This window comes from Cetorhinus maximus, chromosome 15, assembly GCF_964194155.1.
Source record: "Cetorhinus maximus chromosome 15, sCetMax3.hap1.1, whole genome shotgun sequence".
NCBI lineage: Eukaryota > Metazoa > Chordata > Chondrichthyes > Lamniformes > Cetorhinidae > Cetorhinus > Cetorhinus maximus.
In genome coordinates, this window is record NC_135893.1 from 81,008,811 (window position 1) to 81,026,066 (window position 17,256).

General features: G+C 44.9%; 1 protein-coding gene across 1 annotated transcript in view; it reads right to left on the bottom strand.

Moving 5' to 3' along the window:
• The window catches only part of LOC144691123 (ankyrin repeat and fibronectin type-III domain-containing protein 1-like), a 753,296-nt gene that overhangs the window by 99,270 nt on the left and 636,770 nt on the right, over nt 1–17,256 (bottom strand). Inside the window, exons 5-7 of the mRNA XM_078559192.1 lie at nt 12,890–13,084; nt 5,480–5,593; nt 2,276–2,373 (exon numbers count right to left, since the gene is read on the bottom strand). Of these exons, the coding sequence (XP_078415318.1) occupies nt 2,276–2,373; nt 5,480–5,593; nt 12,890–13,084 (407 nt within the window). The remainder of the gene's footprint in view (nt 1–2,275; nt 2,374–5,479; nt 5,594–12,889; nt 13,085–17,256) is intronic.

The following is a 17,256-nucleotide window of genomic DNA, read 5'->3' on the forward strand; positions in this document are numbered from 1 at the left end:
CTGTCTACTGATTGCTGTTTGATTGTCTCGAGATTTACTTTGTGCCTGGGGTGATTAAAAACACTGAGGTAAATTTGAACTCCTCTTGACAACATAATGGACTGGATTTTCATCTTAGAGGCGGGTAGCGGGAGTTGGAAAATTTCCTGGCTCAGTGCGCCCAGCTCGGGAGGAACTGCCAGCAAAGACATGATTATCATTCCAGCTTGGGGGGTGGGGTGGTGCTAATAGGAGTCCAGCTCACCACCCCAGGAAAGAGGCTGAGGTGCTGCCAAGTGCAGAGATGGGCTGTTTAAAAGGCGCCCATTGGTGCTCTAGGACTTCTTCCCAGTTATAATAAAAACGTTTAGGCCATTAGCCCTCACCCCTCACAACCCAGACACTTCCCATTTCCCCATCCATGCCACCTCATGCCCCAGACCCACCCCCTGTGGCCTTTCTTACCCTGTATGCCTAGTTATGGTGCTTCCATGCCCATTCACCCACTATAGACTCTGTATAGAACAATGAACCCTATGGATGTGTTAAAAAAGCTTTTGAACATTCATTAGTTCTTGACTTTCCACTGCCTTAAAAAAACTCCTTTCATTGCAACCCAATAAAAGTGTCAATTATTGAGACACTTTTAAGTATCAATAGCAGAAACTGCAAGCATTGAAACTTCTTTATCTTGTGTAAATAAACATTGTGCAATTGACAGACTAGATCAGGGAGCCAGAGCTGTCAATTAAACAATGTTTTCCCTGGGGTTCAGCTGTTTTAACACACAAATGGATGTATGGGCTCTTAGCTAAGAATGCACAATGAACCAAGAGTGCCTCATTATGCATTCTTGGCTGAGGGCCCAGCCATACATTGCACATATTAATTGCATAATGTTTATTTACACAAGGCGGAGGTTTCAAGTGCTTTTAGTTTCTGCTATAAATGCTTTAAATGGTTTGGAAGATTGACACTTTTATTGGTCTGTAGTGAAAGGAGTTCATTTTAAGAAAGTGGAAAGTTATGGAAGAATTACCATTTTTTATAAGTTTTTTTGACATCCTATTGTCATTATAAGGTTCATTATTTCTATACAGAATTTATAGTAGGTGAAGGGGCATGGAGTACCATAGCTTGGCATGGAGTGTATGAGGGTAATGTGGGTGGATGAAGGGCATAGCTTGGCATGGAGAGTGAGGGGCCATGGGTTGGGTGGGGGGCATAGCTTGGCATTGGCGGCATGGGTAAGACCTTTTGAACTTACCTTTCAAAAGGTTCCCTGATTCAGATTATTGTTCACGACACCTCTGAGGTGTCATGAACCACAAGTCTTCTAAAAGCTGACCTGACTCCATGAGAATTGTGGAGGACTAGGACATGCCTATCCGACAATGGAGCCAGCCAAGTTGAGAGTGCAGGGTGCAGGCTTACGACCCAAACTAGCCCACAACCTTAAACCACACTGGGAAAAATTGGGGGCACCTGGAATGGGGTTGGGAATCTGGCCCCAGGAGCCATTTTTACACCTCCACAGAATCTCCCTGACTCCATGAGAATCCAGCCCAATAAACCCAATCAACAGGAAAAACTTTGCGTGCATGGAAAATGTGCACTTGTGCAAAGACACCTTCAAGTCAGTCTCTTTTTTGTCAATAGATTGTGGTCAGACACAGTCACATTAGCTTGATGGTGTGGTAATTTCAACCATTTGAGAATCAGGAGAACATGGTAGACATCCCATATGATCACGAGTGATCAATATCACAATTAGTGGCTATCTGTTCCTGGGCACAATCCACATGTATAAAGAAACAGGCCACAGGAGAGACTCTGCCTGTTCCTAGTGATTGCTATTTCATATAACTCAAATTACAAATAAGGGAGAAAATCTAAACTGTAACAGACAGGTCATAAATATCATACGGATTCTATCTCTCAAGGAGCTGATGATAATTTCTTGTAAATCACCAATTTATGTATCATATCACAGGATAGGTCGGCCTGAACTCAGATCATCTGCCTCGTGAAGCTTCTTGTTGTACCATCTGTGCCACCCTGAAGTTTGAAAGATGTTAAAGCCACAAAGCAATAACGCTTTATCTTGATTGAATGATGCAATCAGGCAGTAACCCCATTAATTTAAAGTTGAAGCCATAACTAAGAAAACTCATAGCGCCATTATATGGAGGCATTAATTATCCATGAAACTAGTGCTATCTTTGATCATTTATATTTTGCCTTTAATTTATAATTCACTGCATTGTGGTATATGAGCAATCTGTATTCTACTTACTGTGACAAGGCCTGTCATTGTGTAGAGTAGAGTTTTCATGTCATCCAGTGAGGCCTCTCCTGTTATTGAACTGAAATTATGGGAAGTGCTCCATTCAACTGCAAGGTAACAGAGAGAAAGAATGAACACTGAAAAGCAGAGTCATAACTTTAAAAGTGCAGTCTTTGAAAAATGTGTTGTGCAAAGCTATTTTCCTTCAAGGAGAAATTCAGAGAAGTCACGTCTTGTAGATACTCCTTATAGTCTGGTGGGAAATTCTCACTTAGCGTTTAACCATCTCAGCTATGGTTGTTTGCATAGTTCTACACGACTGACTGACCGAATTACAACACCAATAAAACGATGCTCCGAGAGGTCCTGATAACTTGACAAGGCTCTGATGTAAGGCTGGAGTTATTAGGCTCTGGAGGCCCTGCTCTTCACATTAATAAGAAGTGCTTTAGAGGAAGCTGCCACCTGTAACATTATAAAAATTCAGTGTTCCCCTAATGACTGGGAAATCCAGCCCATTGAGCCTGGACCATTTCAGCAAAGGGGTTAAGGGCTTGGATTTCTCCAGTTAGGCTGCAATCCCAAAGTCAGCTTAAATTCCAGATTGGGAACCCAGAAGTGGCCACTCACGATCTTCCTAGAGCCAGCCAATTAAGAAACCATGTCTGGGACCCCTGCCAAATTAGGATGGCGGGCAGACCAGAGAAGTGGGAGGCCCAATTAGAGGGTTGGCTGCAATGTCCATCTGGCAATCCTACCGGGAGTGGTGGACACTGCTGATTCAGGTAGGAGAACATGAGGGCACCTTAAAGCGGAAGTGCTCTCCATAACATTGGGGCAAGTTAAATCTTGCGCATGGTCACATGTGTCTGGCATCATTATGGTGGGGGTGTCCCTGAACAGAATGGCTCGAAGCTTTGGCCATTGCCTTCCTATGGGTCTATTCTGGACAGAGGGTGTGATGGCAGCCTGCATGTCACCATGGCCTGGCACTATTTGGCTGCCTCCAGTTCAAATCTGGGCTCTGGCCCTTCCACCATCTATAAGATCCTGGTAGTGCCATCATCTTTCCCACAATTGGCCCAATAATGGCAAGATCACACAGAGGTGGGAATGTGTTAGGTTGCTAACCTGATGTGCTATGTTCCAAGTTTGCTTCCTTCCCGCCTCCTAACCTGCCTCAGTGATGCTGGGAAAATTCAACCCAAGTAGCGGCAAATAGAAATTAATATAGAGAAATTTCAGGTGCACTGGTGCAGGAAGAATGAAATGAGTCTACTTTCAAAGGATGGTTATTGGTTGTATACAGTCAATCAATGGGAATCTAGCATTACCAGATACTTGATTATAGATTGAAGCAGGTTATTCTAGCTATAGGCTGAACACTGGACAAGGACAGGATTAGATTTGGCTGCAAGGTTCTTGTTATATTTTTGGATCTTGTCTACTTTTATCATGGGTAGGTGCAGCTTTGCTGAGTGGTAGCAGTCATACCTCAAGACAAATGGGTTCAAGCCTCAATTTAGTTGGTGAATAAATCCTCTAAATGATCTATCAGATGAGTGCTCCAAAGATGCTTTCTTTCATATAAGAAACTAAGCTGAGACCACATATTGCTATTCAGGTGAACATAAAAGATTCTGTGACTTTATTCAAAAAACAGTAAGAAATTTTATCAGTGTCCTGGTCAATTGTCACACAGTCAAAACAGTTTAAATATTCATTAATTTCATATGCTGTTTGTGTGATCTTATGTACAACTTGGCTCTTTCATTATCTGGTGTGTTAACAGTAACCACACTTCAAAAGCTATTTATGGCCAGGCAGCACTTTGGGACATCCTGACGACATGAGAGATGCCATTTAAATGCAAGTTTTTCTTTATTTCCAGTTTTATTCTCCAGGCTTGTCGAACTGGCTGCCCATGGGCCAGAATGTAGCCTCTGGCTCCTCCAGACTTGGCCTGCCAAACATTGTTGGAAATCCAACAGAGTTAGGTTTGAAAATTGCTGTAAAGCTGCTCATCCAATCACAGGCTGGTGTCCCCCTTCATTTGCCTTTGATAGGCCTATCAACAGATAGAGCAGCAAACAGTGGGAAAGTAATTTTCAAGGTAATTTCCAAGGCCTGGGGTGAGACCAGTGGGGCTGGAGCCCGGGGTGAGAGTGGGGGTGGGGGCCTAGAGCAGGAGCAGGAGCGGGACCTGGAGTGGGAGCAGGAACAGGGCCCACTGGAGTGTAAGTGCATGGGGAAAATCTTCGGCTCGGTGAGCAAGGATGGAGCCCGCTCACTGAGGCGTAAAATGACGCGGGGTGACATCAGGTGCGATTGGGTCCACCCCCGCCCCCGCACAACCCCCCACAATGGGGGGAAAATTCTACCCAGAGTGTGTGTGTGTCTGGCTCACTCCCAGTCTCAGGGTTCTCACTCATCCTTGCCCCACACACCAACACATACGCATACCCACTCACACAATGGGTGTGGGTGAGTGTGAGTGAGTGAGCACCCTGAGAGTGGGGATGAGCTGAACACACACACTTTAATTCTCTCACACTCTAATGGTCATCTTTATGGATTGCTCATTTTTAAATTATCAATTTATTGCTTTGACATTGCTTTATTTTAGCTCAGCAAGTTGTTTCTTTTCTTTACGCCTCAACTTTTTGAAATTCATGTTTAATATTGTGCCAAACTTTTATCTTTCTGAAATTTGCTCATTGGCCCCTTTGAGTGGGAAAAAAATTGAAATGTGGCCCCTCACAAACAAAGATTGAACAAGCCGGGTCTTACCTGTGCTGTACCTTCCCTGCTGAGTACAAAATTCACAAAATTGTTGAAAAAAAGTTGGATAATTATGATTGTATTTGATGATATATCAGAATGTTCTGCAGCTAAATTCCTGTACACCAACAATAAACCAGACAGAGAAATTATCAAAGATTTTGTTATGTTAGCAAGAGCTTAGCACAATGTCCTTCCATTCTATGACCTGAGTTTCAATCAATGCTGTGCTAATGGGATGAATGGCTGCTATTGATCAGTTCAAGCTGCTTCCAGTCAGTCCCACTGAGAGAAGCCAAGAGGATGGGTAATATGGGACTCAAAATATCATCTTGGCACAGCCAGGGGATTATTACTGGAACAGATAACCAATCATAAAGTTTCAATCACTGAACCACACACTTTAAAATAAAATGTTTCACAGATCCTTACCTTTATATTTTGTGACGACAGCAGAATTGACACTGAGAGGTTCATGGAATGTCACCTGCAATGAGGTACTACTGGCAACAGATAACTGCACATGGGTTGGTGCTTCTGGGGCTCCTGTGTATCCAGGACAAGAACAATTGTTCAGAAATTAAACTTTAAACATGAGTTATCAAAGATGCTCTGGAAGATGCAGAAGGGGTAGTTCTGTGAAAGGATACATTGGATGGCTCCACTACATTGACAGGGGCATGTTAGAGTATGCAGTTAGTTTGAGCCGATGAGAAGTATGGCATAACCATTAAGTGGAAGCACAAAGCAGTGGCCAAGAGTCCCTGAGGTAGTCATGACTTTTCCAGCCATGGCAGTGCAGTACCTGTACCACCTGCCAGTGGGCTGTAGGTTTAGTTGCATCTTGTGGTATAACTCAGTGACAATTCCTTTGCTAATGTGAAGTCTGCTCAGACAATGTTCCTCTATAAGATATAAGTATGTGTACCTCTGCCTATATATTCTGCTGTGTGTATTGGCAGACTGGTCCTCTGTGCTGCTAATGCTGCCTGACATCCCCCCATTATTCCCTACTGTCTTATGAAATGTGGAAGATACAGGAAAATTCCCAATAGGAAAGCCAAGTACCATGTGTGAAATGTGGAGAGTGGCTCCACAGCATGCCAACATACAAACATATGAATTAAGAGCAGGAGTAGGTCACTCGGCCCCTCGGGCCTGCTCTGCCATTTAATAAGATCATGGCTGATCTGATTGTAACCTCAACTCAGCATTCCCGCCTATGCTCTATAACCTTTCATCCCCTTGTTTATCAAGAATCTATCTACCTCTGCCTCAGAAATAGTCAAAGGCCTAAACTTTACCCTTGGCGGGCAGGCGCGATTGGTGGGCCCATGACCAGTCAGGAAAAGGGCCACCCCCTGTGATTGAGCCCGGACAGCAATTTCACCTTGGCTGGCTAATTAAGGCCAGTGTGAAACGCGTCTTCCCAGTGGTCGGGCAGGGGTGGGCGGGAGCGGGGGCCTGTCCAGTGGGTCCAATGGTGACACGGCGGCCGATTTAAAAATGGCACAGGTAGCTCCTTGAAGTCTGAAAGGGAAGAACATATCTGCAGCGTTGTAAACATCGAAGTTATGGCCTCAAGTGCAGCTGGAGATGCTAGATGGGAGGGCAAGTCAGGTGGCTCCCCCCCTCCCCCCCAACACCCCCTCACCCCCCCACCCCCACCACCACCCACCCCCCCACCCCTCCCCTCCCCGGTTTTCAGATAAGTGCCTCACGGTCCTCCTGGAGGAGGTGGGTGCCAAGAGGGACACACTTGTTCCCAGAGATGGAAGGAGGAGGCCACTGCACCTAACAAAAAGAGCTTGGGAGGAGGTGGCAGTGCAGTTCAGCTGCCATGACATTGTGTGGCGCACGTGGGTGCAGTGCTGCAAATGGTCTAACGACCTGCTGTGCTCAGGAACGGTGAATGCAGTGTTGACATGGATCAGTGTGTTGAAGTGTTTAAGTCTGGCCGTACCCCCGTGGAGCTCAGGGGTGTTAGAGTCTGAGTGCCATCTGTCAATGATGCCGGAGATGATGAGATGATCAAGGGCGTGAGCCCTGGCTGCTTGGACTTGAGGGCGACAACTTGGATGTGCCCTGCAAGGTGTTCCTCAGGTGAGGTTGGCCAGGCTGCAATGGTGCTGCAGGCAGAGAGTAGACTAATCTATGGTCCTATGTCCTTTCAAGAGAAGACGACCCAAAACAACACTGACAGGTTGCGGACAGGCAGAGGCCCCCCAAACCTCCTAATCCTATCAAGATTCGGGCAGGGCACCTTGGAGTTGGAGAAGTGTCACGCACCTCAGTCAACCGGCCGCTGAGCAGCTGGGGTGTCAGACAAAGGTAAGAGTACTGTGCACAGAGGTGAGAGTTTCGGATGGTGCAAACATTCTTGTGTAGTCTCGTCATCGATGGGAGCCCCAAAACTGGATTCCCCATTGATCATTGAAAGGCGATAGCACCATGATGCAGATCTCCATTGTCTCACCAGAGTGCTTGGCATGCACAATGACAGTATGATGACTTAAACTAAAGACATGTTGTTGTTCTCCCTTAGATTCACCAGCACGCACTCAATCGCAGAGCCCCGAAGAGCCACCCCTGACGCCAGATGACCACCAGGCTCCACATGCATCTGTATCACACTCTCTCTCTGAACCAGGCACCAGCGCAGATACCAGCACCTCGGTGGCCGTTGGATTCTCGGCTAGAATGTCGGAGTACAGCAGTGAGGGCACTTCATGCTCGCTTGAGGAGCAGGCAGAGGCAGAGAGTGCCCAGAGCGCCGGCAGTTAGGATGATGCTGAGTCGAAGGCAGATGATGATCATTCATTAGGCGGCAGATGCTGGATGTCCAACAGGATGTGCGGGAGGATCTGGCGGAGATCCATGAGGGTATGCGTGCCATGGTCTCCATTGTGGAGGAGTTCATGCGGCGTATGAGCACTGAGTTGACCCTCATGGCTGAGCACGCTGCCTCCTCCAATGAGAGAGTGGCGACTCTCATGGAAAGGCAGCTCTAGGAACATAATCAGGGGTTCCTGGGGTTGTGCTCAGACCTGCAAGCCCTCACACAGGCAATGACCTCAGGTGATCAGTGCCAGTGTGGGAGATGGGTGAGGCACCCAGTATCCCTGCTAGGTGCCCATCCATCAATGGTGAGCAGGGTGGTCCAGAGCGATCTCACATTGACGCACGAGCTGCTTGTCGTCTCTGTGGGCTCCTTTCAGGGCACTCTTGATGATGGCAACAGCTCCTCCGTCCCTCTGCCAGTGACTGTGGCATCTGATGAGGCTGCGATGACTGCAGAGATGCCAGCTATGGCACTGGCCGCTCCCTCCTAGGCAAGGCCAACACAGGCTCCACTGGCCAAAGGATGACTGCCAAGGTCATCAAGGCCAACAAGACACCAGAGTCAGCAGGCTGTCTCCAATGCTGCTGCCAGCAGGGAGCGGGGGAGGTGTGGCGGGGGTGGGGGGGCGCTGCACCAAGACATAGCACTCACAAACGTACGTTTAAGGCACCATGAGCACAAGAGGGACTGGTCACAGGTGACCTTCTGTTGTGTAGCTTTGTTTATGTTTACTGGTAGGGAAATGAAAACCAGAGAAGTTCATGTTAATTTTTTGAGGTTGTCAAAATGAGATAAATTTTGTTTTTGTCGTAATGGCTTGAGTTTGCTTCACCTTTTTATTTTTTGGTGCAGGGTATGCCAGTATGTAATACAGGATGTGAGTGGCTCTAAACTTTATTGCACAGACACTGAGTGGACTTTGGGTTCAAATGGAAGGGTCCTTTCAGACATTCGGGACAGGTGTTATTACCCGCCTGAACAGAGCTTTTGTCACCAGCTTGACGCAACTGTGGGCAGCTGATTCAGACACTCCACAAAGAGGCCCCACTGACCCCTGGAAAGAGCTGGAGGCATTGAAGTTGAGGGCCACTGTGACCTTCAGAGCCACTGGCATGGGGTTTCCACCCATATAGTTGGAGGTGATCTCAGGCCCAATCATCCGACAAATGGAAGTCACGGTCTCTTTGGAGAGTGGAGCCTCCTTTGGCATTGCACCTCAGACATATTGAGGTAGGTGCATTGCCGCCTGTAAACCCTGGCAGCAGGATAGTGGTGTCTTCTGCGTCCCCTTTCGCCTTGGACTACTGGCTGACCCTGCGCCCCTTGTGCCTGCACCTCTTCTCCCACAGGTCACTCCCCTGGAAGCTGCATTGGGACACCCACCTGGCCTCCTCTCTCTTCTGCCCCTCTCTTCCTCCTCAGAGGAGGTGCCACCAGCAGAGACCACAATCCCCATTACCAGGGTAACAGAAGGCTGTCTGATACCTGGAAGGGTCCACACGGCCAAAATTCTTCGGGAGCCTTGGAGACACCTATGAGTCCTGAAATGAAGCCTAGAAATGCTAAGAATGAAGCTCAGAACTGAGATAAAGCTGTCATGTTCAAATAAGCAACCAGCAGCAAACTATCTCTTACACTCTTCACCTCTTCACTACTCACTGGCAATGCTGCTGACCCTTTTTATCCCATCCTTGGATGAGGTTTTGCAAAATGTGGGCTGCCTGCCTGCCCGTTTTGCACGTGCAACAAGCGTGAAATTGCACGGGCAACGAAAAATCGGGTTCAATTGGGGTGTTAATAGCCTTAAGTGGCCTTTTAATTGATGGTGGGCCGGCTCCAACACCCACACGCACCCGCCAACCTGAAGATTGCGCATGCGGGATGACATCAGGACGCTCGCCCAACGTCTTCTCATGCTATTTTATACCCGATAGTGTCGGGCGCGCACCTGCCCACGAGGCATAAAATTCTGCCCAAAGACTCTGCTTCCACCGCCTTTTGAGGAAGAGAATTCCAAAGACTCAAGACCCTCTGAGAGAAAAATTTCATCTGATCTCTGTCTTAAATTGACGACCCCCTTATTTTTAAACAGCGACCCCCTAGTTCTAGATTCTCCCACAAGAAGGAACATCCTCTCCACATCCACCTTGTCAAGACCCCTCAGGATCTTATGTTTCAATCAAGTCCCCTCTTACTCTTCTAAACTCCAGCAGGTACAAGCCTAGCCTGTCCAACCTTTCCTCATAAGACAACCACCCCCCCCGCCAATTCTATGTATTAGCCTAGTAAACCTTCTCTGAACTGCTCCCAAGGAATTAACATCCTTCCTTAAATAAAGAGACCAAGACTGTACACAATGCTCCAGATGTGATCTCACCAATGCTCTATATAGCTGGAGCATAACCTGCCAACTTTTGTGTTTAATTCCCCTTACAATAAATGATAACATTCTATTAGCTTTCCTAATGACTTGCTGTACCTGCATACTATTCTTTTGTGATTCATGCACAAGAACACCCAGATCCCTCTGCAACTCAGTGCTTTGCACTCTCTCACCATTTAGATAACATGCTTCGTTTTTATTTTTCCTGCCAAAATGGACAATTTCACATTTTCCCACATTATACTCCATTTGCCAGATCTTTGTCCACTCCTTAACCTATTTATATCCCTTTGTAGTCTCCTTATGTCCTCTTCACATCTTACTTTCCTACCTATCTTTGTGTCATCAGCAAATTTAGTAACCATTCCATTGGTCCCTTCATCCGGTCATTTATATAAATTGTAAAAAGTTGAGGGCCCAGCACTGATCCCTGTAGCACACCCCTCATTACACCTTGCTAACCAGAAAAAGACCCTATGCCTACTCTCTGCTTCCTGTTAACCAGCCAATCTTTTATCCATGCCAATATGTTACCCCCTATACCATGAACTTTTATTTTCTGCATTAACCTTTGATGTGGCACTTTATCAAATGCTTTCTGTAAATCTAAGCACAGTACATCCACCAGTTCCCCTTTATCCACAGCACGTGTTACTTGCTCCAAGAGCTCCAATAAATTGGTTAAACAGGATTTCCCTTTCACAAAACCAGGTCCTAATCTATGTCATCTCACAGCCATGTCTCTTTAAGGGCTATCAGATCGTACTTATTTATTTCTATTAGTGTTGTCAGCTCATCTGTATGATGCAGATGGAACAATGGTTAGAACCATACAATGATACAGTACAGAAGGAGGTAATTTGGCCCATTATGCGTGTGCCGGCTCTTTGAAGGAGCTACTCAAATAATCTCATGCTCTTGTTCTTTCTCTGGTCTGGTAAATTTATCCCTTCAGGGGTTTATTGAATGCTCAAGTATTTTTTGAAATTTGTGATTGAATCTGCATCCGCCACCCTTTCAGGCAGTGCATTCCAGATCACAACAACTCATCACTTAAGTTTATTTCTTCATGTCACCTCTTCTTTTGCCAATAAATTTAAATCTGTGGCCTATGGTTATTGACCTTTCTGTTACAGGAAGCAGTTTCTCTTTATTTCGTCCATCAAAACCCTTTATAATTTTGACACGTCAATTAAAGCTATTAAATATGCAGTGGATGTTGGCTGTATGGATTTTAAGAAAGTGACAGAGTACCACATGAAAGGCTGGCTAACAAAACTGAGGCTCATGGAATAGGAGGGTCAGTGTCAACTTGGATAAATATTTGGCTTAAGGGCAAAAAAAGTGAGTCATAGTAAGTGGTCACTTTTCATACTGGAGGACGGTAGACAATGGTGTTCCCCAGTAGTCAGGGCTAAAACCACTGCTTTGACTTGGACATTGGAGTACTGAGTAAATTTTAAAAATTTGCCGATGACACCAAACTTGGAGGAGTGGCCAACAGTGAGGATGATACCAATCAACTGCAACAGGACATAGATAGGCTAGCAGCATGGGCGACAAGTGGCAGATGGAAACACCAGTAAAACTTGGAAATGACTGGTACTGGCCTGAACTGGAATTTCATTTTAAGGTATACAAGACCAGTTCGAATGGTCTGGAATTCACTGCCTGAAAGGGTGCTAAAAGTAAAAGCCCTCATTTCATTTAAAGATGTGCACTTGAAATGCTGTAATCTACAAGGATACAGACCAAGAGGTGGAAAGTGGGATTTGGTTGGATAGCTTTTCTCGGCTGGCACAGATGCGAAGGGCCAAATGGCCTCCCTCTGTGCTGTAGAGTTTCCATGTTTTATGTTACGAAGTGATTGAGATTCTGTCTGTGATGAAGTGGCTGGCATATATTTTACTGCAGCTGGAATCTCAGCACTTGACTTCCAGTATTTGCGTTGCTAAGCAACAGCTGCAAGACTCAAAATGGTAGCTGAGCTGCTTCTATTTATCTTCTTGAAGGCTAGCCTTTACATTCAGCACAAACAGATGTGACCACTTAACTTCCATTTCCAAAAAACTTTCCCAAATCACTTATGGGTTGCCAGTGTGATCGGCCAGACTGAAATCAGTTATTCAGCACAAACCAGCAGTTGGTTCAGGGACCTTCTTATCTGTATGTCTCCATCATACACTACCTGCAACCATCATGGAAGATTACAGCATTCTTTATCCTGGTTACAGATGGTATTTTCATTTAGGACAATCTGTCACAGCCATGCACTTCCAATAAGGAGCCCACAGATTTCACACCCAGGAATCCTGCCAGCCCAATCTGTCTGCATCACTTACATCGCCTGTGTTCAGCTTCACGCATATGAAGCTTTGCCAAGTTCAGATTGTTCATCTCTGCAATTATCTATGAGATCAACTTGGCTGCCCTGTTTTGCATGAAAAATGCTATCTACTCAGTACTGAGCGATCTGCCCACAGAAATGGTTTTTGACTTAGGTTGCTCTGTTAATCTGGCTGAAGGAGGTCACTGGGAAGCATTGATATACAAGGTGAGAAATCACACAAAAAACAAAAGGAAACAGCACCTGTGCAGTTTGGTCCATAACACTTACGTGCATGTTCAAAGCCAGCTTTCATCCGTTTGAAGAGTCGGTAATGCCACTCCCAGGCTTTTAGCTGTTTCTCTTTGTCTGTGCAGTTTGTATTTGGTGTCTCGTTCAGTACTTGTGTAGTTAACTCACTCACACGCTGCTCAGACTCTCGCACCAGTGTTGTCAAGTGTAAAGCCCGACTCTCCAAACTCACAACTGCAAGGGGATATTGATATTAAATGTAGTGCATTAATCCTTTGCTGAATTTTGGCAAACTGTCTCTACCCCATCTCAACAAAACTTTGGCACTTTAAGAATCAGTCTCCTCTGATCACTCTCCAACTGGCTAAAGCAACTTTTGAGAGCAACCAGGAGTCTGCTTGACACCTTTTATGTTTTATACACAGGTTGTTGTCAATTAAGTTTCACCTACAATGTGGGCAGATCACGATCTCTTTACTTGGGGAGGGCATTGATTATTCTAACTGGAGTACTTTTACCTCTAAAAGAAAATGGAGTACTTTTACCTCTATGCTGTGCGGTCTAACAATCCCAGTGCAGCTACAGCATGCGTTATAGACAGAGTAAAGCCCCTCTACAGTGTCCCATCACACACGCTTAGTACAGCTACTGCTTGGCTTAGATAAAAAGTAAAGTCCCTCTTCACCTTCCCATCAATCACACCCAGGGTAGGCACAGCACGGTTAGATACAGAGTAGGTAAGGTTTCAGAAACAATAATCAGGGAAAACAGGCACTTGCAGAGGTTTGAGTTAATTAACAAGAGCCTGCACACATCTGTAAAAGGCAGATTGTGCTTGACTAATCTAATTGATTTTTTTAAATGAAGTAACAGAAACAGTTAATGAAGGGAATGCAATGGATGTTGGCTGTACAGATTTTAAGAAGGTGTTTGACAAAGTACCACATAAAAGACTGGCTAACAAAATTGAGGCTCATGGAACAGGAGGGTCAGTGTCAACTTGGATAAATATTTGGCTTAAGGACAAAAAAAGTGAGCCATGGCAAGTGGTTAATTTTCCTACTGGAGGATGGTAGATAATGGTGTTCTCCAAGGATCAGTACTAGAACCACTGCTTTGACTTGGACATTGGAGTACAGAGTAAAATTTAAAAATTTGCCGATGACATCAAACTTGGAGGAGAGGCCAACAGTGAGGATGATATCAATCGACTGCAACAGGACATAGATAGGCTAGCAGCATGGGCGACAAGTGGCAGATGGAAACACCAGTAAAACTTGGAAATGACTGGTACTAGTCTGAATTGGAATTTTATTTTAAGGTATAAAAGACAATTTATGAGCCCAAGATCCTTAATGCTTTGCTGACCACTTTCTCGATATGTCCTGCCACCTTCAAGGAACTATGCACATATATCCCTGGTCCCTCTGTCTCTGCACATTGTTTGAACTGTGCTTCTCGCTATGCCTTCTGCTAAAATGCATCACCTTATACTTCTTTAGGAAAAACCAGTAAAACTTGGAAATGACTGGCACTGCACCGAACTGGAATTCCATTTTAAGCTATGCAAGACCAGTTCAGACCAGTATCAGTCTTTTCCAAATTTTTCTGGTTTTACCTTCTCTGTGAGGTGATGCATTTCAGCAGAAAGCATAGGGATAGGCGATATGTATTTAATGCACAGTTCTAAATAATGTGCAGGAACAGTGGGACCTGGGATGCATGTGCATAGATCTTTGAAAATGGCAGGACATATTGAGAAAGCGGTTAGCAAAGCATATGGGATTTTGGGTTTCACAAATAGAGTTGTGCTGAATCTTTTTAAAGCTCTGATTAGGCAACAACCAGAGCATTGCGTCCAGTTCTGTTCACCACACATCAGGAAAAATATGAGGGTCCTTGAGAGCGTGTAGAAAAAATTTACCAGAATGGTTCTAGAGATGGGGGTTTTAGCTACAGGGGTAGATTGGAGAAGCTGCGGTTGCTTTCCTTGGAGCAAAAGAAATTGAAGGGGGATTTGCTAGAGGTGTATGAAATGATGGCAGGTTTGGATAAGGCAGACAACGGAAAACTGTTTCCATTAGCTGATGGTATAAAGACAAGAGGATACAGACTTAAGATTTTGGGCAAGATATGCAAGGGAAATTACACAGTGAGTGGTAAAGACCTGGAAGTCACAGCCCATGAGGTGGAAGCAATTTCAAAAGGAAATTGGATGGGCATTTGAAGCAATTAAACTAGCAGGGTTACAGGGATTGAGCAGGGGAATGGGACTCACTGCATTGTTTCACGAAGAGCCACATTAGACTTGATGGGCTGAATGTCCTCCTTCTGTGCCATAATTGAGCCTATGAGATTAAAGCTCCCTCTGCTCTGCCCTACAGTTTATTTTAACCCCAAGCTTGGAAATCCCTTCACACTCTTTAGATGAGAGTACAGCATTTTTGCATACAATGCTCACATGAGCTATAGGAACCACACTGCAGGCTTTTTCCTTTCTTTTCATTTATGACCCCTCTTCCAAAAGGCCACTCTCTGGTGCCTTCCACACATGGACATTCTATGTATGTCATTCCAGACTAAGTGTAGTATGTTGTACAGCTGCCTCTCTGCTGCCCTCTTACTTGAGGAGGTGTAAATAAAGTTAGTTCAACAATGGCTGCTTGCAGTAAATCCATATGGTGAGATTTTTCTCAGTGCAGTACACAACAGAAAAATGGTGACAAGGCTGGAACAGAATTTGTTTTATATATCATTTGATAAATTAAGGATTAAAGAACATAGTGACAGACATTTTGTAACTCCTTAAATTAATTTTGAGGAAGTTTGGGGAGTTTGAAGGATTGCTCCATGCACATCGTGTTCATGCGTGTTCATCAGTGAGTCAGCGCAATCTGTAATTGAAAAAAATGGCACAAAAGGCACATTTGGGGACAATGGGGAATTCAATCCTAACAATGAGGACTGGTATAATTACGAACAAAGATTATACATTTGGCTGAAAGCAAATAAAACCAGAGATGAGGCCAAAGTAAATATTTTCCTCGCCATGAGAAGGCCAGATACTTCTGATGTAGTGTCTAACCAGTGTTGCCTGTGAGACCCCAATACCATGGAATACGCTGAAATTAATGAGATTCTGAACTCGTGTTGTGGTACAGGTAAAAACAAAACTGCAATCAGAGTTGCATTCTGTCAAAGGAAACAGTTGCTAAGTGAGATTGTTGCAGGTTACATTCTTGCATTAAAGAAACTCACCACTGTGGGTATGGCGTGAACTTAGAAAGCAAACTTGGCGACACTTTTGTAGGAGGCCAAAAGAACAATAAAATCCAGGCCAAACTTGGAGCAAAGACTGACATGGAAAGAGGCTTGTGATAAGGCCACAGTCATGGAAATGGCAGAAAGGGATAGCTGCAAATTGCAAGGGAGGTATTTTCCTGAGTCAGCAGGTGAGTTCACTGGATTTCAGCGAGATCCAGGCCCCGGCAGCCAAGTTCACAGTCTCAGAATCAGCAATGTTGATGTTACTGTTGCCAGGGTAGCCACCAGCCATCTAAATTCCCCCATTTCCAGTCAAAATGCTATGCCTATGGGAATGTCAGTTATACCCAGATGGCAGATAGGAATAGACGGTAATGCTGCAGGTTGCAGTCAAACTCCAGATCACAGTCAAGGCTCAGGTAGCAGGAATGCAGCAGGTGAACGTCATGGTAGATTTAAAGCTAGTTCAGGAGCCTGAAAATCCTTGAATGAACATTTGATAAATGGAAGCAGAAGTTGGTGTTATTGAGCAGGAAGATTAAACTCGGTCGTAGAGCAAGAAAAACGGCACATGGAAGATAAGAGCAATAGGGCTGAAGATATAATTCCAGCACTCACAGCAGAAATGAAAGTCAGATGCAGAAGATAGGTCCCTTCATGTTAATATATGTACTTTCTAGCAAGGAAGTTTTTAATCTTGCACTCATCAGCTCATTTTTGCAAAAATTAAAAGCTCATGGTGTAGGGGGTAACATATTAGCCTAGATAGAAGGTTGGTTGGCTGGTAGAAAACAGAGAGTATGCATAAATGAGTCTTTTTCTGATTGGCAGGATGTGACAAGTGGAGTCCCGCAGGGTCTGTGCTGGGGCCTCAACTTCGTACGTTTTATATCAATGACTTAGATGAGGGGGTTGAAGGCATGGCAGCTAAATTTGTAGATGACACAAAGATAAATAGGAAAGTAGGTTGTGAAGAGGACATAAGGAGGTTGCCTGCAGAGGACTGCAGGCAAAAGGAATATGTCCAGACATTGCAGCTTTTTGAATATAAGTCCTATTACTTGCCATTGGTAAAAGTAGGAGGGAACAAAGTCTCCCTGATGGGAACAAATTGAAGATATGGTTAATCTGGGCCAGGTTAT